Source organism: Narcine bancroftii, chromosome 1, assembly GCF_036971445.1.
Source record: "Narcine bancroftii isolate sNarBan1 chromosome 1, sNarBan1.hap1, whole genome shotgun sequence".
Taxonomy (NCBI): Eukaryota; Metazoa; Chordata; class Chondrichthyes; order Torpediniformes; family Narcinidae; genus Narcine; species Narcine bancroftii.
The window spans coordinates 417,475,155-417,503,034 of record NC_091469.1 but is presented as its reverse complement, the minus strand read 5'-3'; the positions used below and the strand labels follow the sequence as shown (position 1 = coordinate 417,503,034).

The window sequence follows — 27,880 nt, the reverse complement described above, 5'->3', positions numbered from 1 at the left end:
CTGAAGAAATATTTTAGATTTAATTGGCTACTTTGTCATTAGTATTAGAGGCAAATGTTCTGTGCCAACAGCAAATAGCAAATTCTACACCACTATTCCACAGTTGAACCATAAATTGAACTGATAGAAATTTGTGGATTCGAATCATAGTTTTGGAGATATACCTGGTGTAAACTGCTCGCTTGAAAAGATCATATTCGTTCTTATCTCTTTAAAAGAGTTCCTGCCCCTGTATGGCCATTTCTATAAATGCTTGAACAGAATCCTGTTGATATCACTAAATGAAATGATTTCTATTCACATTATTTAACATGTAAACTCAGTATCTTGCTATTCATCAACATAGGACTGTGGTGGAAAACTCTAGAAGGGTTGCCACTACAGTATTATTCTCGCAAACATAATTCGTAAGACATTGCACACAATTTATTACTAAGTAATGATCAAAAAACAAACAGATACATATGCAAAGGTGAATTTGACCTGATGGAAACTTGCTATAGAACTACTTCTACTCCAATTATTGAATTAAAACATTGATCATTCTGTAATAGCGAATGTCTAAATGTGACACACACCCAGATTTTGTCCATTTTTCTTGATGAATAAATGATAATTTTTCAGAGTCCTGTAGATTTTCACATAGAAAATGTAAATAAGTCAAAAATAATTAACAAAATACAGTATGCTATTGATATGATTAATAATTGATCTGTACAATTGGTTTTTATATTTTTTGGATTAAGGAACTTGATTTGAATTGTGTAATTCTACTCATATAATTTTTGTAAATGATATTCTACTAATATCATTAAACATTTTGTATCCCTGATATATGAATTTTATGTGAGTGCAAATTCCATTAGTTAGAAATGTGCTTTTGTCAAGAGGAAAGAAATACAGTAAAAATTCATCATTATTATGTGCAAGATGGAATAAAGGGCAAAAGCATGCCGCAAGACCACCTACAGTTTTAAATTTATTGCCCTTGAGAAGGTGCAGTGAGCCACCTTCTTGAGGCACTGCAGTCTTTCCTGTGAAAATATTCTGATTCTGTTGTTGAATTGGGAGTTCCAGGATTAAGATTCAGAAATTATAAAATACTACTGACGTATTTCCAAATTGTAGTTTACTTTGACTTGCAAAGCAACACACAGACTGTAATATTTCCAACCAATGCTGTCCTTGTACTTCCGGATGTTAAAGATTCTGGGCTTGGCAGATGCAGCTCAAATATAAATGCATAGCATTTTGTGTTTACGATCTTAATTCTTGCATCATCTTTGTAGTGCATAATGTTACATGCAGAAAATAGTTTGAATCAATATTACTTTGAGAGATTACTCAAGCGATATCCAGTTTTAATTTTCTCGATGCTAACAAAGTAACTTAAGATTTGTTATTTAGCAATTGAATTAGCCTGTGCTTTGAATGCAAAAAGGATATGTTACCTCTTGGGTGCTCGGGTCCAGAATGTGTCTAAGCAGGTGCAGAATATTCTTAAGGGGGTGATGGAGTTACCAGAGATCATGGTACATATTGATACTAATGACCTAGGCAGGAGTGGGATAGAGATCCTGCAAATTAAGTTTAAGGAGTTAGACAAGAGGCTGAAGAGCAGGATCTCCAAGGTGGTCATCTCTGGATTACTCCTGGTGCCACGAGCTAGGGAAGGTCAAAACAGGAAGATAGAGCAGACACATGTGAAACTGAAGAGATGGTGCAGGGGGAACAGTTTAAGTTCTTGGATCATTGTAACCTTTCCTGGGGAAAGGGTGACCTGTACAAGTGGGTGGGTTGCACCTGAACTCTAGGGGAACAAATATCCTGGCAGGGAATTTTGCTACAGCTATTGTGGGGAAGGGGGGGGGTTAAGGGGAGGGTTTCAATTAGATTTGCAGAGGGCTGGGAAGCAAAGTGAAAAGACAGAGAAAGTGACAGCTGGTGCACAAGTAGGGACTTCTGGTAAGGAGTTTGTATGAAGGGCGTGCAGATAAAGCAAAATGGCAGCCTGTGGGATGAGCTGCAATACAATAGGGATACAGAGTCCAAACATTACAAATAAAGGGCTAAAGATTTTGTATTTAAATGCACTCAACAGAATAAATAAAATGGATGGCCTTGTGATGCACATTGTCAGGTATGATTTTGTGGCCATCACTGAGTCATGGCTAAATGATGTATATTATTGGGATCTTAATAAACAAGGACAAAGTCTATCGAAAGGATAACAGGTAAGCAGATGAGATGGTGTGGCTCTGTTGGTGAGGAACAACATTAAATCATTAGAAAAAGACAAGATCAAAAGATTAAGAATCATTGTGGGTTGAGTCTATGTAGAGCTCGTCGAAAGAACCAACGACTTGTTGATCCAAACCAAGGCTTTTATTAGCAAAAGACAGGAGCTCTTCACAGGTGGCCGACCAGTCCGGAATGATCCGACCTGGCTAGGGACACAACCCTTTAAGGCCCAGACAATAGGTGTGGCTTAGATCTCAGCCAATCGCTGTAAGCACAGTCTAGATACAGTAACTATATACACTATGTACATTGGTGATAGATCTGTTCTATCACAGTCTAAGAAATGGCAAGGGTAAAAAAGCACTGTCAGTAGCTATGTGTAGACCCCCAAACAGTAGCCAGGAAGTAGACAACAAATTACAAAAGGAAAATAAAAAGGCATGTCAGAAGGGCAATAATATGGTAGTCATGAGGGATTTTAACATGCAAATAAATTGGGAAAACTAGGTTGGGACTGGATCTCAAAAGAGAATTTGCAGAAAGCAAACAAGATTGCTTTTTAAAACTGCCTGCTGATGAGCCCTTGAGGGGGTCGGCTGTGCTGGATTGCGGGTTGTGTAATGCACCAAAGGAGATGAGAGATCTTAGAGTAAAAGAACAATAAAGGGCAGTGATAACAATATGATTGAGTTCACATTGAGATTTCACAAGGAGGAATTAAAGTCATGCATTGTCAGTATTTCAGTGGAGTAAAGGGAATTACAGTGACATGAGGGAGGAACTGGCCAAAGTTGACTGGAATGGGACACTACAGGGAAGATGGTACAGCAGCAATGGATGGAGTTTCTGCAAGAAAGAAGGAAGGTCCAGGACGAATACATAGCACACACAACTGTGGCTATAGATTCAAAGCCAATGTAAAAATCAAAAGCGGACAGAAGGAAGCAAAAGTTAGTGGGAAGATAAAGGACTGGGAAGTTTTAAAATAATTTGCAGGTTAACTAAAAATTCATAAGGTAAAGATGAAGATAATATCAAAGAAGTGTTACGGTCAAGTACTTACTTTCGTCGGGAGGAGGAGTATGAGAGTGTCAGGATCACCTGTGTGGCAATGAGTCAATGAGAAGGTCAGAGGTGTTTAGTTGGGTGGAGTTGGGGGAGTTGAAAAATTCAATTTGTATTTAGTGAATATTAAAGGAAGTTGACTTCATTGGGGTGCTGAAAGAAATGAGTGAGTATCTTCTTTATTTGTTTGTAAGCTGTGGTAAATCAGGGCCATTACAAGTTGTGAACCCGTGAGTTAACAGTATCTTCTAATTTAAAAAGGTTAGTGATGAGAATAAACCCCTTACAGGAGCAATTGGAGAGTCAAACTAAATATCCCCCCCCCTCCTTGTTATTAATAATGCACCAACATGGTTCACAATCTTTGAAGCGTGTTTCTCTGGCCTCTGTGTGATGAGTCAGAAGACTAAATACAGTTTACTTGTGGAGAGTCTTCCAGAGCAGATTTTCTGTGAAGTGCAGTGGAGGATGTTTTAGTGGATCCAGATGGTAATCTCCCATACAACATGCTTAAGGGGGCTATACTGCAATGTACTCGGGGAGAATTGTATTGCCCATTTACGAGCTGATGATAATCTAGGTGATAGGCAACCGTCACAGATGTTGAGGAGGTGGCACAGGCTGGCTGAAACAGACCTTGTCCAAGGCGAATTTTGGAAACAGAGGTTCCTTTGAAGTTTACCTCATCATGTTTAAGAGCATTTGGTGAGTGTCTTTCAATGTCCACCCTCGATCAGTTGGCGGATCATACCGATATTGTTATGTGCATGACCTCTGCATTGAAGATCGAAGGATTGGCTTCTTCCCTTAGTCAACAGGAGCAAATGGAACTAGAACAAGTGCTTACTGCACCTTGTGAAGCACCAGCAACTTATCAATCAATGATAACTGAGTTTAAGCAGCAAATGACAGCACTGACTACGCAGGTCCAGGCTTTGGGCACACAACAGAATTCCTTCCATCAACTTGGTTGTAATCATGGTGGTTGAGGACGTGGTAGAGGCGATGGATGGCGCATTTGTTGGAAGCATCAGAGATTTGGTGCTGCTGCCTTGTCTTGTCAGTCACTTTCCACCTTATACAAACGGCAGCTGGTAGTGGTCCTTCCAACCACGAAGGAATGCAAGCACCCCAATATGTCATGTATTCTTTCAGCCATGAATCATTTTATATCCAAATATATGGCCAGAGGTCACTCATGTTGGATTTTGGCCTCAATAAACCTTTTTGATGGATTTTCACTGTTGCAACTGTGGCAAATTCCATTTTGGGAGCAGATTTCTTGTAACATTTTTCTTCGTTGGTGGGTTTGGGGGGGTGGGGGGGGGAGAATGGAAAAAAAAAATCGCTGTGACATGGATCACAGCTCTTGTATGCAAGTGAGCTACATCTGTCATCCCTCCAATGTCATCAGCTGTCTGGTGAACCATCAACCTGGCTCTGCCCTTTCCTGAGCCTTATTCAAGTGTTTCCTTCACCTAGTGATCCCATCATATCATTGCACAGTCGTTAAAAATACAGTAACCCACACACGGTCTTCTGGTGGTAGTGTGGGCTCGGAGATTACCCCCAGACAGTCTTAAAATAGCAAAATCTGAATTTGACCACATGCAGAAGTTGGGCATAAACCACAAATCTGACAGCTGCTGGGCTTCACTGTTGCATATGGTTGCAAAAAAGTCTCCTGAGGATTGGTGGCCTTGTGGTGATTATTGTGCCCTGAACAATTCTACCGTGCCTGAACGATATAACATCCCCAATTTACAAGACTTTTCAGCAAACCTCGATGGCAAACATGTATTTGTGAAAATAGATCACTATCAGTTTCCAGTTGAGCCTTCTGACGTCGCAAAGACAGCAGTAATTACCCCTTTCGGCACTTTTGAGTTTCTGGGAATGCCATTCGGTCTACGGAATGCACCTCAGACATTCCAGCAGTTTATGGAGTACGTACTCGCCGGCCTCGATTTTGTGTTTATTTACATTGATGATATTCTGGTCGCAAACGTACATGAAGAGGAGCACAAGCTCCACCTCATCTCAATGTTTCAGAGGCTTGATGAGTTTGGAATTGTGATCAATCCCAGTAAATCCGTTTTTGAGACATAGAGTTACACAACATGGTGTTTTGCCAGATGAATATGAAAGAGTGAGAGATTAGAGAATTTCCTACACCCGTTACATTTGGTCAGTTGCGACTTTCTTAGGCATGATGAATTTTTATCGCTGATTCCTGCCAAATGATGCAGCATTTCTATTAATCCTTACTTAATTACTAAAAGGATCTGATGTCAGATTAACTTTGGGAGACGATACTGTGCTTGCTTTCAACAATGCGAAGACTACATTTATGAATGTCACGATACTTGTACGTCAAAAGCCCGATACCTTGCTCTCTCTTACAACAGATGCATCTGTCAGTGCTGTGGGCAATCGGAACCTCTGGGACTTTTTTCAGCCAAGCTGTCACTGGCTCAGGCAAAGTATTGTAGGTTTGATCGAGAACTCTTGGCCATCTATCTCTCAGTGAAACATTTCTGCTTTTTATTGGAAGGTCACCCTTTCACCATTTATGCAGACCACCAGCCTCTTACACATTCTGCAAGTACATCTCTACTTGTCTAGAGAGTTTCAGCATCGGACTTCATCTTACAATTTTCATTGGACCTACAGCACATCTGAGGAAGACTGAATGCCGTGCTGATGCCCTGTCCAGGTGCAACAGTGACACCTTACATGCGACTACTGCCATCAATTTTACCACCATAGCTCATGCACAGAATACCGATCTAGCCAGTATTGCAGGATCAACTATGGTATCCATCTTCAAGGTGTGACCCTGGATAAATCAGATGAAAAGTTGATCTGCAGTTTTTCCACAGGAAACCCTAGGCCTTTTGTGCCAGTAGCTATGAGGTGGGAGATTTTTGAGTCTCTTTACAATCTATCGCATCCTGGTAGAAGAGCATCAATCAAACTAGTTATAGAATGTTTTAGCTGGCCTCATGTTAAACAGGATGATGGATTATGGGCTAGGACCTGCCTGCCATGTCAATGCTATAAAGTCTCCAGATGCACAAAATCCATGCTGGGGGATTTTGTTGTTCTGGATTCCCATTTCCAGCAATGTGCACCTAGACTTGTTAGGCCCATTTCCACCATCCTGGGGATATACTTGTCTGCTCTTGTGTGAAGACTAAACTACCAGGTGACAGGAGGCCATTCCTATCTTTGACTTCCCTACAGAGACAGTTGTTGGATTCCATATTTTGATGTTCCAGTGAACATTACAACGGATCGCAAGTCTCAGTTCAATTCAGCGTTGCTCAGAGCCCTTACTGGTCTTCTGGGCACTACCTTCATTCGCACTAGAACTTACCATCTGCAGGCCAATGGCCTCATTGAGTGTTTTCATCGACAACTGAAAGCAACATTAACAGCAGGCGGTGATGCACCTACATGGAGTAAACATTTGCCCATGTTTCTCCTCGAATGTGTGCTGCTGTCAAGGCAAATCTTGGACATTCAGTGGCAGAGCAAGTACAACACTCTATGATCTGGCGAGTTCTCTTGATTGTCTTCAGGAAAACATGAAGTTACTCCAGTGTATGTGCCAAATGATTTACAACACATACTCGTGTGTTCCTCTGGCATGATGCTGTTTGCAAACCACTTCATCCCATTTACAATGGTTCTTTTCAGGTTTTATGATGCCGTCCAAAAATTTTAGTAATCGACAGGAATGGAAAAGCTGACAGTTTCCATCGACTGGCTGAAACTGGCATATCTCAATGGTCCATGTTCTGTATCAGAGCCAGAGTCAGAGAAGCAGTGACACCCTTGCCAGTTGGACCATGCATCGCCTGTCTTGCACCATCATATGATGTTAGGCCGAACTCTCAGCCCTCTGGATCATTACGTAGCACAACAATTCTAATCAATCGCCTCCTTGAGAGGCTTGGGGGTGGGGGCTGTCAAAGTCACGTACTTACCTTCATCAGGAAGAAGAGAGTGAGAGTGTCAGGATCACCCATGTGGCAGTTAGCCAAGCCAATACGAAGGTCAGAGGAGTTTAGCTGGGTGGCATTTGGGGAGTTGAAGAATGCAATGTTGTGTCTAGTGAAAAAGAAATTCAACTTCACGGTGTGCTGAAGGAAATGAATAAGTGTATTCTTTCTTTGTTTGTAAGCTGTGGTAAATCAGTGCCATTACACAGGATACAAAACATTATATAAAGAGTAAAAGAGATGACAGTAGGACCTATTAGAAAATTATGCTGAAGACCATTAGAAAATGATGCTTAAGAAATAATAATGGGAGTCAAGGAGATGACAGAGGAACTAAATTATTATTTTGCATCAGTCTTCACTCTTCACTAGGAGTCTTCCAGAAGTCAAAGGGTATTAGGGAAGGGAAGAGAGTGTAGAAAGCTGAATGGTCTAAGAGTAGATATGACTCAGCCAGATGGATTGCCCCTCAGTTCTAAAAGAAGTAGTGGTAGAGATTGTGAAGGCATTGGAAATGGTTATTCAGGAATCGGTAGATTTTGGTATGGGCCCCAAAGGACTGGAAATTGAAGAAAGGAGGGAGACAACAGAAAGGAAATTATAGACTGGTTAGCCTGATGGCAGTGGTTGGAAGATGTTGGATTCAATAGTCAGAGATGATGTTATGGAATACTTGGAGTCTCATGAAAGATAGGCAAAGGCCAGCATGGTGCCCTTAAGGGAAATCTTGCTTGACATAACTATTGGAAACTTTTGAAGAAGTAACCAGCAAGCTAGATAAATGAGATGCAGTGCACATTGTGTATTTGGATTTGAGAAGCCTTTGGCAAGTTACCACACATGAGGCTACTTAACAAGATAAGAGCCTGTGGTATAAAGGAAACATATGAGCGTGGGTTGAGCATTGGCCGATTGGCAGGAAGCAGAGTGTCAGAATAATGGGATCATATTCTGGTTAGTTGCTAGTGGTGTTCTGCAAGGGGTTGGTGTTGGGGCCCACTGCTTTTTATATTGCATATTAATAATCTGGGTTCTGAAATTAATAGCTTTGTGGCCAAATTTGCAGATGATGTAAAGGTAGGTGGAGGAAACAGGGAGGCTGCAGAAGGACTTAGATAGGAGAATGGGCATAGAAGTGACAAATAAATTACCATGTTGGAAAGTGTATAGTCATGCACTTTGGTAGAGGAAAATAAATTTTTAAATGGGGAGAAATTTGAAAATACCGAGATGCAAAGGCCTGGGAGTCCTCATGAAGGATAACCTGAAGATAAACTTGCATGTAGAGTCAGTGATGAAGAAGCCAAATGCAATGCTGATAATCATTACAAGAGGAATAGAGGAGCAGGAATGCAATGTTGATGCTTTATAAGGCCATTTTAGGTTCCTCTTTAAGAAAGGATGTGCTGGCATTGGCGAGGCGATGGAGGAGATTCACAAGGATGATTGTGGGAATAAAAGGGTTGTCGTATGAAGAGCATTTGACAGCTCTTGACCTATACTCATTGGAATTTAGGAAAATGAGGAGGGATCTCATTGAAACATTTTGAATGTTGAAAGGCATAGACTGAGCAGATGTAGAATGGTTGTTTCCCATGGTGGAAGAGTGTAGGACAAGAGGCCACAACTGCTTACAACAGAGATATGAAGGAATTTCTTCAGCCAGCGAGTGTAAAATCTATGGAATTTGTTGCCACAGGCCGTTGTGGAGGCCAGATCGTTAGATGCATTAAAAGCTGAGATTGATATATTCTTCATTAGCCAGGATATCAAAGGTTATGGGGAGAAGGCTAGACAGGGGGGCTCCGGGAAAATAGATAAGCTCATGATTACATGGCGGGGCAGACTTGACAGGCTGCATAGTCTATTTTTGCCCCATGTCTTATGGTCAAATTCACAGGAATATCCACCCAGAGAAAAATCTGATTATACATGCATTTCTAATGATCACAGGTTACAATGGGACCAATGTAATTATACTATCTAAGACAGCATGCATTTAAATTGAACTTTTTCACCTTTTCATTCCAATGATTTCTGAATATATTCAAGGACTATACCTGGTGTGGTTGAGAGCTAGACCATCTGCTGTAAGATGGAGCGCCAGCAGTCTTCGTGGTTGATACTCTCTGTAATTAAATTAAATTCAGTTGAGGCATATTGAAACATGGTCACGGAATATATAATTTTAAAATATTAATTATATCAAATTTACAATTAAGTAAAATTGCTTTAAGATTGCTTTGAAAGTGTTGTGGCAAATGATATTTTGTCTTTTATACAAAGCAGTAAGATTTCAGCCAAACTCTGCAACCATGCATTTGGACATAATGTAAGCAGTGAAATTGGTTTGATCTGTCTAGTTTTAAGAGTTTTGGATTTTGAGATTATAATTGTAGAATTTGCCATTATTACCATAGTGAACTGCGACTGAAATTTTGGGATTCCAGGGCAAACACATTTAAAGTGAAATTCCCAAAATTACTGCTGGATTTCTAGCTTGAAACACAAAGTCATAAAAATGTCTGGTATGCTCCAGGATTACTGTATTAAACTATATATACAGTAAAACCCCTGGTATCCGGTACCTTTAGGGATTGGTAGATGCCAGATAAGTGAATTTTCTGGTTGTTTGAGACTTACTCTTACAATGCCTAACTAATACACCGGCATTAAAAATAAACAGTTTAAAAGACCAAAGAACTATAGGATTCTACAGGCTCTGAACAAACTTCACTTGCATGAATATATAAACCTGAAGCATTTTACTTTATTTTCAGTCACATACTTTGAAAACATTTAACCGTCGGCTGCATCTGCAAGTTCCTCCCCTCCACAGAGCCGCCAAAAAAATGAACAATAGATAATTAACAACCCTGTCCCCAAGTTTACAGATAAAGCCTCTGACTCTTTCTAAGCAAGGATAATGAGACACTTTAAGAGAGTTACCCTAATGCCGAGCGGCATCAACGAGTTCTTCATCCTAGATGATACCATTCCTGATTCACACAACTTTATTCAAAAAGCTGCTACGAGCAAAGCCTGACCAAGCCACTCCATTGACTAAGTATTTATTCCCATTTTCACCAAAGGTTTATGTGCTACTTCGGAGATTTACTTCTACAATTTTAAACTTACATATTCTATACCTATTATTTTATTCTTATTTATTCAAATTTCTTAAATTTATTCTCTTTTTTTGCTGATTGCTTGAGTGTTCTGGTTGCTTGAATTCCAGATAAGGGGTTTATTGTACAAGGAAATATAAAAGTTGTCAGTGTATGGGCAATCCTCCATTGATTGCAGTGTTTTTCAGTTTACTCTATTGTTCTCATCTGATTGTACATAAGCAACCTGACCAAACAGCATCTCTTCAGACCTTGGTGCACATACAAAAACACCAGTACACAGTACATAATGACCCATAAATATATATATATATATATATATATAAAATTATTTAGGATGATTTCCACAGTTACAGGATACTGTTCATCAGTCTCATAGTCTGCGGGAAGGAACTTCACCAGCCTAGCAGTCCTAATTTTGATACCCCTGTGCTTCCTTCTTGATGATAGTGGGTTGAATATTCTGTGCATTAGATGGAAGCCAGAATCAGAGGTAACCCGAGACTTGACAAAAAAATCTCTGGTGATTACAAACAATTCTTGTGACTATGTATTCTCAATCAAAGTTGAAAAATAACAAAATTATTTCCTAGCACTCTTTGTTGTTCATAATTTTCTGAAATTAATATTTCAAAATGTAATATATGTAAAACAAAGAAAATACATATTTTATTTTAAATGTCTGTTAACATTTCAACTTTACGAGCTCCCATTTAATTTAGTGTATCACTTTAAGGGCTAGTACAAGCTGTAACCATTCACAGCTTTGGAGAGACTGGGTGGCATCAGCTAGTAGAGGCTCTACCCAAATTCGCTACTTTGGAGAGGAGAAAGGACAGTGGGTGCTTTTTCCAGTGACACAGGTGGTGAGAATCCTGTGTATGGAACACTAAAGGAACAGCACTTTATGACCAGTGGCCATCTCATCGAACACGAAGCAAAAGTGACTGTGCGATTATGGACAATTCAATTGATTCTCTGTCAGGGAAATTATTGAACTCCACCTTGACAAAAGGAAAAGTCACTTTGATTGACCAGTACCTGGGTTTTGGAAGCATTGTGGAAATCACATATTTCATTTCTCCAATGCAAGGAAAAGGGGATTTGTAACAACTGTTTGTATAAGAGGATATTTCTCTGGAAGAAACTCAAGGAGGATTTGTGTGTTTTCAGCAATCTGGTCACAGTCTCTCCCATCTCCTTTGTGGTTACTTCTGTGCATCAATTTAAAAGTCTGTGCCTTGACAGTGGGTTTCTAAGACTGAACTTTGGAATGATTTTCCAGAATTATGCCTAGGCTGCAGTTGTCACACACACACACAGTTGGTTTTGACTTGACTGATGTGTTATATTTATTAATAACTACTAATAATATAGTGTTTTAAAATTTAAAAAAAAAACAATAACACTGCCTTGGTGAATTTCCATTGCTGCTGGCCTGTGACATAATAACTTCTACCTATATTTATCTATATTTCAAGTTTTAGTTTGTGCTCTGTCAAATGATTGTATGAGTTAAGTTGAAAACTTAACATCAAAGCTTTGTCTTTCTGGTTTACTCTGAGAACACTTCAATCTGATTGCCCGATAACATCATTAACATTCCTGCATTCTTGAAACAAACGGATATTGGACAAGGGAAAGACTGCCACAGAGCTCACTCGACCTTCTTTCAAGTCTTCTTTGCAGTGAGCACTAAAACATGTTAATAATTGCAAAATTTAGACCATGATCTCTTCATATTAATACAAAAGGCAAAAATGTGGCAAATAATGAAAAATTTAAATAAACAGTAATGCTGGAATCTCAATCAATCAAGTAGACTCTGAAAAGAAAGAAATGAAGTTTCAGGTCAGTAATGCGTCAGCAAAACTGGAAATATTAGGGGCTATGGGCAACAGAACAGGAAAGTATTTAAAGAAATGGATTGGGTGTGCTTAGAGGGATGTGGACGAAGCACAGGCAAATGCGGCGAGTTTGGGGGTTGGCATAAACGAGTTGGGTTCAAGGGCCTGTTTCAGTACTGTAGAACTGTATGAATCTACAAGTTTTAACTATGTACAGAGAGCTTGAAAGGGATGTCATTCTGAAGCAGAACCAAACAACATGCCTGATTGAAACTACAGCAACAATTAAGGTTTTAAATCAAAGTAAGGGTGGTGTTACGGGAAGAGAAAATAGGTGAGCCAAAAGTTGCCGTAAATGCCCAACAGCAGAACACTTTTTTAAAATCTATTGTGTAAAATAACTGGAATTGTGATTCTGATGTGGGATTATTGAAATCAGTCACATCAGGAGGACTTATGGTTTTCCAAACAAAGTTTCTATGTTGTTCTTTTAGCCCTCATTGAGCTTCTTTGGAAATTACATGACAGACAGTAGTGTGGAAAAATTTTTAAAAATCAAGCAACTGGCAGCTCAAACTAAATGAACAGGATTAGAAAAATCAGAATGGTGAGAGCGCAGTTGTGTAATTTGACTAGCAAGTGTGCCAAGATGAGTAACCAGAAACACTGAATTTTACCACAGGGCTGGAATTTAAATGCAGTTAATTAAATGAAAATATAGGATATTATTATCAATACTATCAGTTTGTTGTATAATCTCATCTGTTATTCTGAATTGAGCTTAAAATCCATATTGTACTAGAGTAATTAGAGAAGCCAATTCGTCCCGGCCTTGCCAATTTTACCAGTCAGAAGTAAAGAACAAATACAGAAGCAAAAAAAAACACTCAATCTGCTTTTGATTTCCTTAATATGAGGTCTAGATGTAGAGGAAAAGGTCAAGGAAAGGATTTCAGACATTGCAATGATCATCTCATTAACAACAGAATCGGAATAAAAAAAGGTTTTGCTATGGAACTTGCATGGTTCCTGATCATGCCTGCCATTTGGTGAGATACATGGGACATTCTTCATTCCAGTCTGATTATTTATTCCCTGTAAAATTATAAATGGATTGGCCCTACTTCCTAGAGAAAATGCTACCTGACCTTCTGAATGTTTCCAGCAATTTTAGTTTTCATTCACAGCTCATCACTTCCTCAACCCACATTTCAGGAATCGGCTATTGACCAATATTCACTGCATATCAATTGACTCCAGTAGTTGCCATAGTATGTTTGCTTCCAATGCACTTTCTGCAAGGATCAATTTTTTAAATATTCATTGCATTTGTTGGTTTTAATATTGGAACCTACTACAGCAGTACTTTCTCTTTCCTCAAATGAAGATTGCCTTCCATCATGGTAATCAAGGACATACAATACTTCCAATTTCACCTTGGGCACCCAAAGGAAGTTATTCACCGAAGTGAATAAAGGGTATTCACTAACCAGATTTCACTTAAAAGTTCATTTAACTGTAGTTGGAACAATTTGTTTACTTCAAGCCACAACTTGAGAACTATGATAATAAAAAAAAGTATTCACGTCTGATCTTGCCACTCATCTGCCTGAAAATTGGAATGTGTAACTACAGCCACAATGAATATACATGAGGTTCTAGAACAAAAAGGATATTGATTCTTTCATCTTCTTTTGTCATCATTAAATACACAGAAAAACCTCTTGTATCCGGCAGCTACAGAGATTGTTAGATGCCAAATAAGTTAGTTTTCTGGTTGCTTGAGACTGTGTGTTGCACGAATGGAGAACTAACAGTGAGGTGCGCTAATTTTAAAACCATACTTTTTAAACCATTTATTTTCTTTTTTTTTTTGCTGATTGCTTGAATTAACAGGGATTTTACTGTAATAGTAAATGTCACAATTATTTCCAAAATGAATCTAAAGTGTAATTTTGTGGTAGATTTCAAGATTTTAAAATAGTTATCAATGTATCGAAAATGTTTCAATAAATTTATGTTCTGATGCGTACATTGAAAAATGTTGAAGAGTTCTCTCACCAAACTATTCATTTTAGTTGTCAACCTTGGTTCATGGTGGTGCTCTTTGTCTGTTTTATTAAATTTCTTCTTTCTCCCAGATTCAAATGTACCAGTAATTATTTGACTGGCCTGTGTGCTATTTTGTTAAAAGTATTGAGTGTGATTTTTCATCTGCTCACAAACCCATTTTTCAGTGTAATTCAGGTAGGTGTAGGTAGGTGCCAGAAATAGCAAAGAAAAACTTTATAATGTGTTCCATGATATTTTTAGGGTAATGCCATCCCAAGTAGAAAAATGCATATAAAGAGCTTGCCTCTTGAATTTAAATTCAGTTAATCTTAAAACTATGTCTCAGTTAGATGTCGTGAAGAGGATTCTAATTTCAGGAATTGAGCTGTTTACTCAGTTGGAATTATTTATCATGAGATAAAACAATAGTGTCAAGAATCAAATCTGCCAACATTTTAATTTGGATTGATATGTATATGAGAGATTCCAGATTGCTTTATGTGTTTATAAAAATCTGCAAATAATTGCTGCAAAATAGACTTACACATTAATAAAAAAAAGAGCAGAATGTTGACAAATTTATCTGCATGTTAATTCTTGATGATCCAGTATCATTATTTAAATATCTTAAGATTCTCATGGGAAGCCTAGCAAATAGTAAAGAAATACAGTATGAATTTTACGATACTGTTTTTTTGCAGCTAACAATCAAAGTTTAATTCAGAGAAATTCTACTGCAATGAGTGCTTATTTCTTGATTAGCTAAATCATCTTGGAGTGTGTGATTGTACACCACTGGCCTACTGCATGGGGCACCCTCTGTACCTGCTGGAGCGTACCGCAGGCCTACTGCAGGGGGCAACCTTTGTACCTGCAGGAGCATACCGCCGGCCTACTGCAGGGGCAACCTCTGTACCTGCAGGAGTGTAAGGGGACAGGACAACACCTGGCCGGCTGTCAATCAGTCGGCCTGAATGGATCAAGCCCCACCCGGTCGGCTGTCAATCACCCTCCAGGATATAAGCCTGTGCTGGCCTCCAAAGGCCTCACTCAGAGTTGCTGCAGCCACAGCCAGCTTGGCTCTGTGGAAGTCTTTGTGGATTAAAGCCTGTTGTACAGTCTTTATCTTGTGTGTGTCTGATTCTGGCTAACAGCTCACCACAGAATGTTCACTTTAACTTTTTTGTTCGGAGCATCTCCACAATTTAAAACAGTCCTTCAGCTTTAAAAAGCTTCTTAAGTATTCAATGGATGTGACAAGATTAGCATTACCAGTCATTGACTTTCACATTCATATTCAATGAATTAAAAAATTGTCTTATCACAATATAGAGTGTGCTCTTCTTTCTTTCTTTGGCTTGGCTTCGCGGATGAAGATTTATGGAGGGGTATGTCCACGTCTGCTGCAGGCTCATTGGTGACTGACAAGTCCGATGCGGGACAGGCAGGCACAGTTGCAGCAGTTGCAAGGGAAAATTGGTTGGTTGGGGTTGGATGTTGGGTTTTTCCTCCTTTGTCTTTTGTCAGTGAGGTTGGCTCTGCAGTCTTCTTCAAAGGAGGTTGCTTAAACTAATAATAAAATGACGCAACTTTTCCCCCAAAATTAATGAGCTGCTAATTCAAACAATTTTATATTATTTCAAGGAGAAATATTTCCCAATTATAAATAGTGACACCCAGCCAGGGTGAAGGTGAATGACTAATATATTTGTCTATAATTCATGGAAACTGATAAGATTTTCATTTACACATTTACTTGGTGCATTTTGTTCGAGATATTTCTGCCTTCAATGGGAGAAGTTAATCCTTAGGTCTGCACTTTTGACTCTGATTTTTAAACAGACTGTTTTTTGAGATTTTATTTATACAAGATAAATTACAGATATAATTTTCTTCTCCAATCCCAAGTCTCCAGCTGACACCATTGTCACTAGGCATGGCTGTCCAAAGTACACCCCAAAATTTCCTTTCAAAGGTATACCCAAGTTACTAAACAAATAGCATGACACCTAAATTGTTCAAAACCTCTACTTTACTGAAATAAAATTTGCACATATCTAGATTCATACAGTGTAAATTAAGAATTATATCTATACTTTTTGCCTTGAAATTTAAATTGCAGTGGCACGGTTGGTGTTCCATTTAGTGCAATGCCTTTACAGTGCCAGTGATTGGGACCGGACCTGGATTTGAATCACGCATTGTCTGTAAGTAGTTTGTTCTCCCCATGTCTGCATAGGTTTTCTCTGGGGCTCTCATTTCCTCCCACCCTTCAAAAATGTAACAGGGTATAGATAAATTGGGCAGCATAATGTTGCTCTATGTCTTATTTAAAATGATTATATCTCACAATCCATAATATCCTGAAGGATTTTAAAGCTAATGCAGAACTTCTGCATTATAGTGTCAATTAGAGTGTAAAAGAAATGCACAGCAACATTCCACAAACAAGGAAAAAATAATTACTTTATGAAAAATTAATTGGTTAAAATTATTTAATTAAAAATATATTGGATAAGGTACTCGGGGAAATTCTCAACTCTTTCTTCACCAGTATTCTGAACTTCTGAATCTATTTAAGATGAAAGAATAACTTTGTTTTCAAGTCTCATGTTCAAGACTTGAATGCACAATCTTCTGATTTAAACCAAAAGCCTAATGCCCGATTTTTAAAAATTACATTAATTTTTTGAGAGAATGGGACAACTACAGATGATATCTGCTTTATGCATGGGGAGGTGGGAGGAAATAGGTTCCTAAAAAATGATCTGCATCACAATTTTCCGTATCGTAAAGTCACATCATTTGCACATGCATCAGGAAACATGAATTGGGGAAAAAGATGGATATTTATTTGACTTTTTTTCCCACAGAAACTCCATGAGTATTTTTTTTGGGGGGGGGGGTACTGATTTGTGAATTCTGTAAGGAAAATTTCCATAACTTGTATATTCAATACCCAGAGTCATCTATTAGAGTGAAACATTATGATTGTAGTAAAAACACACAGGGACAGTAGAGAAAATCAGCCAGTCTCACTTTGGCTCAGGAACAAAACATCAGTAATATATACAGTATTTACCTCCTAAGGACACAGCAAGACCGACTGAGCATTTCTGTGTTTCATCTGTTGATAGAACAGGTTTTACTCTAATATTCTTCAAGTTCATCATCATCTGACTGTATGTATGCAACCAAACAAAACAGTGCACACACATACAGTCACAATGCACAACACAACATAATCACAAGTAAATTTGGGGATGATTTACTCAGTTACAGGATAGTATTTTTCAATCTCACAGCCTGCGGGAAAATCAGACATTCCAAAAGCAAAACTGGACAAATGTAATTAATATTTGAATTCAAAGCCAAATACTAGTTAAATGGTAGCATCATTACTTGTCTGGGAATTATGTAACCTTGGCACAACTTTCTCAGTAGTGGATTTGCACTGACACTGAATGAACTCAGTCTCTGACAATTATTTATGTAGATGGTGAAGGAGACAGGCTAAACTCTTCAACCCAACCCTTCTTTGCTGGTTTCCAACACACAAGAAGCAACTCCATTCTATACATCTGCCATGTTTCCTCACCCCTTTATTGCACTTCTGTTCAACTTTCCATCCAATCCGATTTGCTCTCTGTTCTAAATATTTTGCATAGGATTTTGCATTAACACTTCTTTCTTAGTCTGTGTTCTTTAATCTGTTAATGCCTGCCAAAAACATCATGAAATCATGCCAACAGTGTAATCAGAATACTTGGTTGTGATGCCTGGCCATTTACATTACTGTATTATTCCAACCAGCCTTCACAAAGCAAGTTAATGGCTTACATCACTAATTAACTAATTAAACCCATCCAATAAGTGTCAAAAGTGGCAGAATTAAATCGCAAGCAAGTGTTGTCAAGGAACCTAGAATTCATTATTATTATGAACAATATCTCAAATTTGTTTTTTTTTCTAATCTTCTTCCTCCTCTTGTTCATCGGATGTTTGTAGTAGACTGGTGGCAATTTAGATGGTGTTAAATCCCAGATAGTTGTCAATAAAGAATATCCTGAAGTGTTCCAGGGCTTTGTGTAGAGCCAGTGAGATGGCAACTGTACTTCTCCAAATACTCATAGATCCTATTCTTAAGAATCCTCTTCAATAGTTTGCACACCACTGACTTAAGACTCATCAGTCTAGAATTCCCAGGATTCTCCCTATTATCTTTTTTTTTAAAAAGTGGACAACATTTGCCATTCTCCAATCCTCTGGGACCTCACCTGCAGCCAAAGAGGACTCAAAGATCATAGCTACAGGCCCAGCTATCTCTTCTTGCACTTCCCAGAGCAACCGAGGGTAAATCACATCTGACTCCAAGGACTTACCAATCTCGGTTTTTAAGAAGATCCAATACTTCATCTTCCTTAATCTCAACACTGTCCAGCACACAAGCCTGTTAAATTCCAACCTGACCCTGATCAAGATCCTTTTCCCTTGTGAATTCTCAAGCAAAGTAACCTCCTTCACCTCCAGGCACATGTTGCTTCCTTTATCCTTTAGTGGCCCCATCTTCATTCTCGTCATCCTTTTGTTCTTCACATATGCATAGAACGCCTTGAGGTTCTCCTTAATCCTACATGCCAAGGCCTTATCATGCCCCCCTTTGAGCTCCTTATGTCCTTTCTTAAGCTCCTTCCTGGCTACCATATAATTCTCATGAGCCCTTCCTGTTTCCTATATTTAATAAATGGTTCCATCTTTCTCTTTGACTAATTGGGTGACCTGTTTAGTCAACCATGGTTCCCTTTTCCTTGTCCAGTGGGACAAACTTGTCCTGAACCTAGTACAAGTCATCCCTAAATTTCCTCCACATTAGTTCTTTGCTTTCTCCCTTGAACATCTGTTTCTAATTTAATCTCACTAGTTCCTGCCTCATCCCATCATAATTAGCCCTTCCCCAATTAAGTACTTTTCCATTTTGTCTGCTTTTACCCTTTTCCGTAGCCATGCTAAAGCTCAGATAGTTGAGGTCACTCTCACCAAAATGCTCCTCCACCTGACCAGGTTCATTCCCCAGAATTAGATCCAGTATGGACCCTTATTAGAATATTTCTTGGACACACCTCACAAATTCATCCCCATCTATGCCTTTTGCAAGGAGGTGCCAGTTGTTAGCCCCTTTTCCACTGGCATCCCAGCTAATTGGCTATTCAATGCCCCGGGATAGGAAGCTCTTTGTGTCATCTCCACTGGGCCACCCTTAACTGGGACACTAATTGCTTTTTCACTGAACACACTCATCTCCGGGGATCGGAGTGTTTTACCTTCAATTGGAAACAGGTGATTTTCTGCTGTACCATTTCTACTGGTTTTATGAGAAAACGCCGGGGATATGAGTAGGGGTAGAGGCAGTTAATCCCCAGCGTGAAATTACATCATTTGATGGCAGTGTTCAGACAATGTTCTTTTTCCACTGCACCCAGTACCAGTAAATTCCCAGTTAATTCCTGGGACATGGTGCCAGTGGAAAAGGGGCTATTAGGGAAGTTAAAATCACCCACAACTACAACCCCGTATTTCCTGCCCCATTCCAAAATCTGTTTGCTTATCTATTTCTCGGTGACCTGAGGGCTATTTAAGGGCCTATAGATTACTCCCAGCAATGCTTGCTCCCTTCATATATATGACTTCCACCCACATCCTCAGCGTCACCCCTTTCTATAACCGTGATACTATCCCTGACCCCCTTACCCCCTTCTCTTACCTCCCATCCTATTTCTTTTAAAATACCTAAACCTCGAACTGCATCAGCCAGTCTTGTCCTTCCTCCAGCCAAGACTCTGTAACAGCCACAACATAGTAGTTCCACATACTGATCCATGCTCCAAGTTCATCCCCTTTATTCCTAATACTCCTAGCATTGAAATAGACACATTGCAACCCCTCTATCTGGCTACATTTATGTTTTGTCTCTTGACTGTCCTTCCTCACAACCTCAGAACACATAGCATCATGCTTTTGACCTTCTGCCCTATTCTCGGCATTCACATTCTTGTTCCCACTCCCCTGCCAAACTATTTAAACCTTTCCCAACAGCTCTAGCAAACCTGCCCACCAGGATATTCATCCCTTTCCAGTTGAAGTCTGGCCTGTCCTATTTATACAGGTCAGATCTTCCCCAGAGAGATTTCAATGATCCACATATCTGAACCCCTGTCCCCTGTACAAACTCTTCAGGCATGCATTAATCTGCCACATTCCTACCATCTCTGGCTCATGGCACAGTCAGCAATCCTCAGATTATTACAATTGAGATCCTGCTTTTTAACTTCTTTCTTAACTCTCTATATTTCCTCTTTAAGACCTCATCACTACTTCTATCTATGTCATTGGTCCTCATGTGGACCATGACATCTGGGTGCTCACTCTTCCCCTCCAGAATGCTGTGAATTTAATCAGAGACATCCCTGACCTTGGCATCTGGGAGGCAACATACCATCCCAGAGCCTCAATCTCATTTACAGAACTTCCTATCCACTTACCTAACCAACAAATCCCCAATCACCATAGTTCTCCTCTTCTCTCCCCTTCCCTTCTGAACCAAAGAGCCAGCCTCTCTGCCAGAGACGTGACCACTACAACAGTATACTTGTTGAGGGAAATGGCCACAATGGTGCTCTGCACTGTCTATCTATTACCCTTCCCTCTCCTAACAGTCACCCAGCAACCTTTCTCCTGACTTTCAGGGGTGATTGTCTCCCTGAAACTCCTGTCAATCACTGCTTCTGCCTCCTGAATGATCTCAAGTTCAGCCAGCTCCAGATCCAGTTCCTTAACACAGTCTCCCAGGAGCTGCAGCTGGATGCAGCATTTGCAAGTGTAGTCATTGGGGACAATTGCTCTATTCAAGATTTCCCATATCCTGCAATCAGAGCATTCCCCTGCCCTGTCTTCATTAACACTTCTTAATTTACATACAAATATCTTATCTGGCCTTGCCTCACTGGAATCAAGCTCATCTGAAGCCTCATGAGCCAACATCTCTAAGTCCCATTCCTACACTGGGCCACTCACACACCAACGGCTCTCCATTCTAAATACTAAATGTATTTCTGGTTCAATCAACTTAAAGAAGTATTATCAACTACATCTCAGAAAACAACAAAGTATGAAGCTTCTTTCTTTCTACACTTACGGTCTTTGAAAAGAATGTTCCCCATCTTGGAATAACTGTCACAGAAAAGTAAATTACTTAAAATTAAGTAAATCATTAAGAAGAGAGCAATCACTCTATTAGGAGAATTATATGGACTCTTTCCCCCACACCCCCCCCCCCCCCCCCACCAAATGGTGTTTGGGCTTCTGAGGAGCAGATAAGTAAGAAGATAATGGAAAGGTGCCAAAATAACAGGGTTGCTGTTATGTAAAACTTCAACTTCCCTAATATTGACTGGAACCTTCTTAGTGCAAAAGGTTCAATGGAGCAGAATTTGTCAGGTATGTTCAAGAACTTGGGAGAGTACATCTTGAACAGATGTTCTCAGAGAAGTGCACAACAGAAATGTGAAGAATGTTAAGGGATCACTTGCAGGGGATTCTGGAAAGGTTTGTCACACTGGAACAGGAAAAACATGGTAGGGTAATGGTATAATGGTTGACAAGTGCAGTGGAACAGCCAATCAAGACAAAGAAGGAATCATACCAAAGGTACTGTATAGGAAATTAAATTCAGGAAGAGTTCTGAGAATTATAAGGTAATCACGAAGAAACGAGAAAGGACTTGGAGAGCCAGAAGGAAGCATGAGAAGGCTTTGGCAGGTAGGATAAAGGATACCCATCCAGGCATTCTACACTTGCATGAAAAACAGAAGGATGACTAGAGAGTGCTCAGGACTGCTCAATGATTGCGGGGGGGGGGGGGGGGGCGGGGTGGGGGGGGGGGGGCGGGGTGGGGGGGGGTGGAAACACGTCCCTATAGGCAGAGAAGGTAGAAGAGATTTTTAATGATTGCATTGATTCTGTGTTCATCAGGGAGAGGGACTTTGGTAAATGTGAGGTCAGTGTGGAACAGACAAATATGCTGCACCATGCTGAGGTTAAGTAAGAGCAAGTGTTGGAGCTTCCTAAAAACATTGGGATAGAGGATGGGAAATATCCTTGCTTAAATCAGGAAGCAAGGGAAGAGTTTGTTGGAGCATTGACAATAATCTAATTGTCCTCCCTGGCTACAGGAGAGGTACAGGAGGATTGGAGGAAGGCAAATGTAGTTTCCTTGTTTAACAAAGGTGTACGGGAGAATCCTAGGGATTATGAACAAATGAGTCTTGCTTCGTGGTGGACAATCTATTGAACAGGATTCTTAGGGACTGAATTTAGAATCATATAGGGAAGTATAATCTTCCCAGGGATAGTCAGAATGGCCTTGTGAGGCCAAGTTTTCAATGAGGTGACAAAGGAAATTGATGAAGGTGGTGATGTGGTGTACAGTAAAACCCCTGTCATCCAGAATTCAAACAACCAGCAAAAAAACAAAATTGTGGAAAATAAATAGGTAAAAATACAGAAGTATAAAATTGGTGGACTTCGCTGTTAGTTCATCAGTCATGCAGCACCCATTCTCAAGCAACTAAAAAAAAAATCATTTATCGAGCATCTTCATATCCCCACAGCAGCCAGATACTGGGGGTTTTCTGTATATGAATTTTAGTAAGGTATTTGATAAGGTCCCCCATTGTAGGCTCATCCAGAAAGTCATGAGGCATGGGGTCTATGGAAATCTGGATTTGGAATTTGTTTTCCACAGAAAGCAGATGGAGCATTTTCTATCTGGAGGTCAATAACAAGTGATATTCCATAGGGATCGGTTCTGGAACCTTCTCTTTGTGATTTTTGTAAATGACTTGGATGAAGATGTGGAGGAATGAGTCAGTAAGTCTGAATGATGAGATGAAGGTTGGAGGTGTTGTGGATAATGTAGAAGTTTGTTCTGGGTTACAATTGAGTATAGACAGAATGCAGGGGAGGGCAGAGAAATGGCAGATGGAGTTTTATCCTGAAAAGTGTGAAGTTAAGCACTTTGGAAGGTCGAACCTGATGGCAGAGCACATGATTAATGGCAAGATTCTTCATAGACTGGAGGAACAAAGGAATCTTGGAATCTGAGTCTGTAGATCCCTCAAAGTTGCTATGCAAGTGAATGGGGTGGTTAAGATGATACAAGGTGTGTTGGCCTTCATTAGTTGGGGGCTTTGAGTTCATGAGCTGTGAGGTAATGTTGCAGCTCTATAAAACTCTAATTAGAGCATGCTTGGAATATTGTGTTGCTTCATTATAGGAAGGATTGGAAGCTGCACAGAGGGTGCAGAGGAAATTTTCCAGGATTGGAGAATATATCTTATGAAGCAAGGTCAACTAAGTTAGGGCTTTTCTCTTTGGAATGATGGAGGATGAGGGGTGACTTAATAGAGGTATAGATAGGGTGAACAGCCAGCACCTTTTCCCTCATGGTGGCAATAGCCAGTAACAGAGTACATGTGTTTCAGATGAGTGGAAGATGTTTAGGTGAGATGTCAGAGCTAAGTTTTTTTTTTGCACAGAGATGCTGGGTGCCTGGAATGCACTACCAAGGGTGGTGGTAGAGGCTGGTACAATTAGGATATTAAAAGAATTTTCAATAGGCACATTGAAGAAAAATAGATTGTTAGGTACTATGAGGTTGGGAAGATTTAGATCGATGTGGAGTAGGTTTATATTGATCAGCACCACATTGTGGGCCAACAGGCTGCACTGCATTCTACTACTCTATGTTCTATTAACTATTGCAATGTTAATTTTTGGATTTCTCCACAAATCTTCCTATTCTTTTTAGGTTAGGCCTTGATATTATTCTCAAATGTCGATGATTCACTTTATGAAAATACTTGGTTTGTCTGGAAAATTGGGCTGAAAGATGGCAGATAGAATTTAATGTAGAGAAGTGTGAGGTTCTACATTTCAGAAAAACTAATCAAAATAGGACATGTGTAGTGAAGGGGAGGACATTGGGGAATGCACAAGAACAAAGAGATCTTGGAGTTATGGTGCAGTGTTCCTTGAAGGTGGATTCTCATGTTGACAGGGTTGTAAAGAAGGCATTTGGTATATTAGCCTTCATAAATCATAGCATAGAGTATACGAGCTGGGAAGTGATGCTGTGACTGTTTAAGGCATTGGTGAGGCCAGGTTTGGAGTATTGTGTTCAGTTCTGGTCTCCAAATTATAGGAAGGATATAGATAGGGTGGAGAGGGTGCAGAGAGGATTTACCAGGATGTTGTCTGTCTTAAAATACCTAGAGTACAGAGAAAGATTGAAAAGGTTAGAACTTTATTTACTGGAGTGTAGATGGTTGAGAGGGTATTTGATAGAGGTGTTTAAAATTATGAAGGCAAAAGATAGACTAGATGCAAGTAGACTCTTCCCCCTGAAAGCAGGGGAGGTTGAAACAAGAGGACATAAATTGAGGGTAAGGGGGAAAAATTCAGAGAGTGGTGACTGAATGGAATAATCTTTCGGAGGAAATAGTTGAGACAGAGTCAATTCTTTCATTTAAGAGGAGGCTGGATATATCCATGGATAGGAGGGGGTTGGTAGTGGAGTTGTTTGAGTGAACTGGCATGGACTTGAAGGGCCGAGATGGCCTGTTTCCATGCCATAAACTGTTATATGTTATATGGTTAATATTTTTGCATTGCCATCGTTGCTTTAAACAAAATAAACCTAACATTCACTAAGGTATGACCTGGAATCAACAAAGAGGAGAAAGATGGAAATGTCGATTTCAAATTTTTAGGTTTACAACCAATGAAAGAAAAATAATTCATCGGCAATTTAAAATAGATTGATGTGTAACCCCAGTTTCTATATACATGAAGAAGAATGTTCATTGCATTAAAAATGATCGGGTTATTTTGTTGGAGAAAAGCTGCACATGATTACTCCACTTGCTGCTTTTTACCATAAGCACTCAGAAACTTGAAAGGCGAGGTACTAGGGTTTTGTGGTTTCAGAGCCTACCTAAATCAACATGTACTCTGCCATTCCAGTTCAGAGTGCAAGAGAAGTTCCTCTACACCCATTCCATCTGAGGATGATACCTGCATCTGTTTGTGGTGTTAGTGTTCTGGCTCTCCAACCTACATTATGGAATTCATCCTTCATGTGGAGGAAATAAAGATATCCTTTTTTTTCTCCTCTCTGCTCATAAACTGAGTTTATGTGAACATAAATAGCAACATCAGTGACAAAAGATTTAATGGGCCAGAATTTTGAAGATGGAGAATCTCTGAATCCACTGAGATCATGTAGCTTTAATTCCATGATGAGCATGTTTTAATATAAAATGATGATCTCTTCAGAATTCAGTCTGTCATATAAAAGCTGAGGATTAGTAATTGCTGGCAGGACAGTTTAGAGGAGAATGAGGAAAAGTTTGAGACTCCAATCAATGTTTGCAGGAGGTGGAGATTGCAGGAAGATGAATGAAGGCAGAATTGTTATTGTGGGAGGATCAGTGATTATAGTGTAAGATGTTGATCATAGGGATAACATTGATTATGTTTTAGGGATGCTCTTCAATGATCCATGGAGAGGGTGGATGATTGCAGTGGGTCGGACAGTGTTGCAGGAGAGGTTCAGCGATCATCAGCTGAGTCAAATTCAGATTTATTGTCAGAGAATATACATGACATCGCACAATTCTGACATTCTTTTTCCTGCAAGCAAGGCAGAATTACCACTTATTGGTAGTGCAAAGCATATACATGTAAAAAAATAAAGAACTGTAAACAGATAACAAAATATAAACAAACTGCCAATGCAACACAGAGAGAATTTTAAACAAATCAATAAAGTCCAAAAGTAAGAGTCCTTAAATGAGTTCCTGATTCAGTTTGTTGTTAAGGAATCTGATGGTGGAGGGGCATCAGCTGTTCCTGAACCTGGTGGTGGAAGTCTTGTTGCACCTATACCTCTATCCTGATTGTAGCAGCGAGAACAGAACGTGGGCTGGGTAGTGTGGATCCTTTGCAATTGCTGCTTCTCTCTGACGGCAGCATTTCCTACAGATATTCTCAATAGGGGGGAGTGTTTTGCCTGCAATGTCAAGGGCTGTGTCCACTACCTTTCGGAGTCCTTTATGCTCAGGGGTATTGGTGTTCTGTATCAGACTGTGATGCAGCCAGTCAGCACACTTTCACCACACATCTGTAGAAAATTGCCAGGATTTAAGATTTCATACTAAGCCTGAGGAAGTAGAGGCACTGATGTGCTTCCTTCAAAATGCCATTGGTGTGTTGGGTCCTGAAAAGATCCTCCAAAATAGTGATTCTGAAGAACTTAAATTTGCTCACCCTCTCAACCTATGATCCCCAATGGATCGTATACCTCTGGTTTTCCATTCTTGAAGTCAACAATCAGCTCCTTAGTTTTGGTTACAGTGAGTTCAAGGTTGCTCACTGGCGATGATGGAACTGTGGGAATCATCAGGAAGACCAATAATCATAATTGGACAGAAGGAAGCTGAACAATTATAGATTAATTTAATTAAAAATAAAAAACATTATGCTGGAGAAAATCACCATGTCAAACAGCATTCTTTATTTAGCAAAAATAAAGACACGTAACCAAAATTGTGGGCTTGAGCCCTTCATAAGGTGTGAGCTGAATATAGACAGGCCCCTGAATAAAATGGCGGAGGTTGGGTCAGGGAGAGGAATACAGACCGACAGGTAGGAGGTAATAGATGGAGAGAGGGCAAAAGAGAAAACAGTGGGAGGATGGATAGCTATGTGAGCAGACAGAACCGAAAGCTGGAGGAAAGGAGACCAAGGGATAGGGGGAGAGAGAGAGAGACAACAGCAAGTGGTCCAACAGAAACCAGAAAAGTCGATGTTGGAGAGTGCCCAGACAGAATATTAGGTGTTGCTCCTCCAATTTATGGATGGCCTAGTTTGGAAGTGCATGAGCCCATTGGTGGACATAGAAGCACAGGAGTGGGCAGTAGAATTGAAATGGTTGGCCACTGGGAGATCCCTGCCATTGATGCAGATAGAGCAAAGGTGCTTAGCAAAGTGATCTCCCATTCTGCATTCAATCTCTCCGATGTGGAGATGATCATAATGGGAGTACCAGATGGCTTCAGCAGATTCACGTGAAGTATTGCTTCATTTAGAAGGCCAGTTTGGGGCCCCAAATGATGGTGAGGGAGAAGGTGAGAGCACACGTGCAAAGGGAAAGGATGTGGATGACACAATCACAGAGGGAGTGGTTCCTATGGAAGGTGGAGCAGAAAGAGGAAATATAAAGATCCAGACCAGACAGTGAGCCAGGACGAAGGCTTAGAACCATAGAACTCTATAGGAAAGGAAACAGGTCCCTTCTAGTTTGTGCCAAACCATTTTTTTTTGTCTAGTCTCATTGACCTGCACCCAGTCATAGCTCTCCATACTTCTCCCATCTAGGTACCCGTCCAAATTCTTCTTAAATGTTAAAATTGAGCCAACATTC

The 27,880-nt window shown here is 39.8% G+C and overlaps 1 protein-coding gene across 6 annotated transcripts in view; it reads right to left on the bottom strand.

Annotated features, from left to right (window-relative positions):
* The window catches only part of LOC138751586 (RNA-binding motif, single-stranded-interacting protein 3), a 1,523,265-nt gene that overhangs the window by 1,217,817 nt on the left and 277,568 nt on the right, over window positions 1-27,880 (bottom strand). For all 6 annotated transcript variants that reach the window (XM_069914047.1, XM_069914050.1, XM_069914051.1 and 3 more), the window contains exon 3: window positions 9,374-9,442. In XM_069914047.1, the coding sequence (XP_069770148.1) occupies window positions 9,374-9,442 (69 nt within the window). The remainder of the gene's footprint in view (window positions 1-9,373; window positions 9,443-27,880) is intronic.